At 66.9% G+C, this 1076-nt stretch overlaps 1 protein-coding gene across 1 annotated transcript in view; it reads right to left on the minus strand.

Moving 5' to 3' along the window:
* Positions 1-1076, minus strand: part of PLEKHM2 (pleckstrin homology and RUN domain containing M2) — a 35979-nt gene that overhangs the window by 34020 nt on the left and 883 nt on the right. The window contains exon 2 of the mRNA XM_049618918.1: positions 972-1076. Within this exon, the coding sequence (XP_049474875.1) occupies positions 972-1076 (105 nt within the window). The remainder of the gene's footprint in view (positions 1-971) is intronic.

Here is a 1076-nt window from a genome sequence, read left to right on the forward strand (position 1 = left end):
GGGGGGGGGGGGGAGCTATTTAAATACAATCGTTGATTTCATCAATTGTCTTCATTTTGGTTTGTTGAACTAAAATAATCTGATGAACGACCTTTCCTCCCCCCCAACCCCCCAAATCATTCCTAGTTTCCGAGACTATCAGGTGAGCCAGGAACTCAAATTAGGGGGGAAAATATCCAACCACCTTCTTCAAATGACTGTCAATTCAGGTTTGGCGTTAAGAGGACAGGACCCTGCTGACTTCCTCACACAGGCAGTGACATAGCTTCATAAGAAGTATTTTTTCCTACGGGCAGCCTGGGCAACGATGTCTACCGTACGGAGTCCCCACGCAGCAGGGTGTCCGTGCGTGCCACCAAGTTCCGCGGGTCACCCTCCAACCCTCAATCCCCTGGCACTTGGGGTCCTCGGGCCCAACCCTGAAACGAGCCTCTTCGCACTGCCATCCTTGAGCAAGACGAGGCAAGGAACTTCCCAGGACCGGAGGCAACGTCGCCCAGAACCCAGAACCGGGAGGAGCGGAGGCTGCTTATGCCCGGCCGCCGCGCCCCGAGGTGCCAGCCCCGGGAGGCCCCGCAGACCTGCGCTGCGGGGCGGCGGGGGGTGGGGGGGGAGGGGGGAGGGAGGAGGGGGACCGGCGTGTCGCGGCCCCGCGGAGTGACGCAGGGCCCCCTCGGCCGGTGGCAGCTCTGGGGGATGCTGACCTCAACTTTGTTCTTTAAAAATAGCTGGGAGGCCGCGGCGCTCACGTGAGCGGCCCCCGCTTCCCCCGGCACCCGCCCGGGGCTCCCGGCGGCTCCCGGGGTCGCACAGGGGGCAGGGCGGTGTCCCCGAGCCCCCGGGGACAGGACGGACCCCCCCGGGCCCCGCGGAGGGGGGAGGGGAGCAGGGGGCGCCGGGTGGGGTCGGGGCGTGGGGCTGGGGGTGGCGGCGGGGGGTCGGCCGGGCCGCGGGGAGCGGGCCGCGCTCACCTTCTTCACCGACAGCGAGATGTTCTCCAGGATCCGGTCCTTCACCTCCCGCGGCTCCATGGCGCCGCCGCCACCGCCGCCGCCGCCGCCGCCCCGCCGCCGCCG

This window comes from Panthera uncia (genome assembly GCF_023721935.1).
Source record: "Panthera uncia isolate 11264 chromosome C1 unlocalized genomic scaffold, Puncia_PCG_1.0 HiC_scaffold_4, whole genome shotgun sequence".
In the NCBI taxonomy this organism is placed as follows: Eukaryota; Metazoa; Chordata; class Mammalia; order Carnivora; family Felidae; genus Panthera; species Panthera uncia.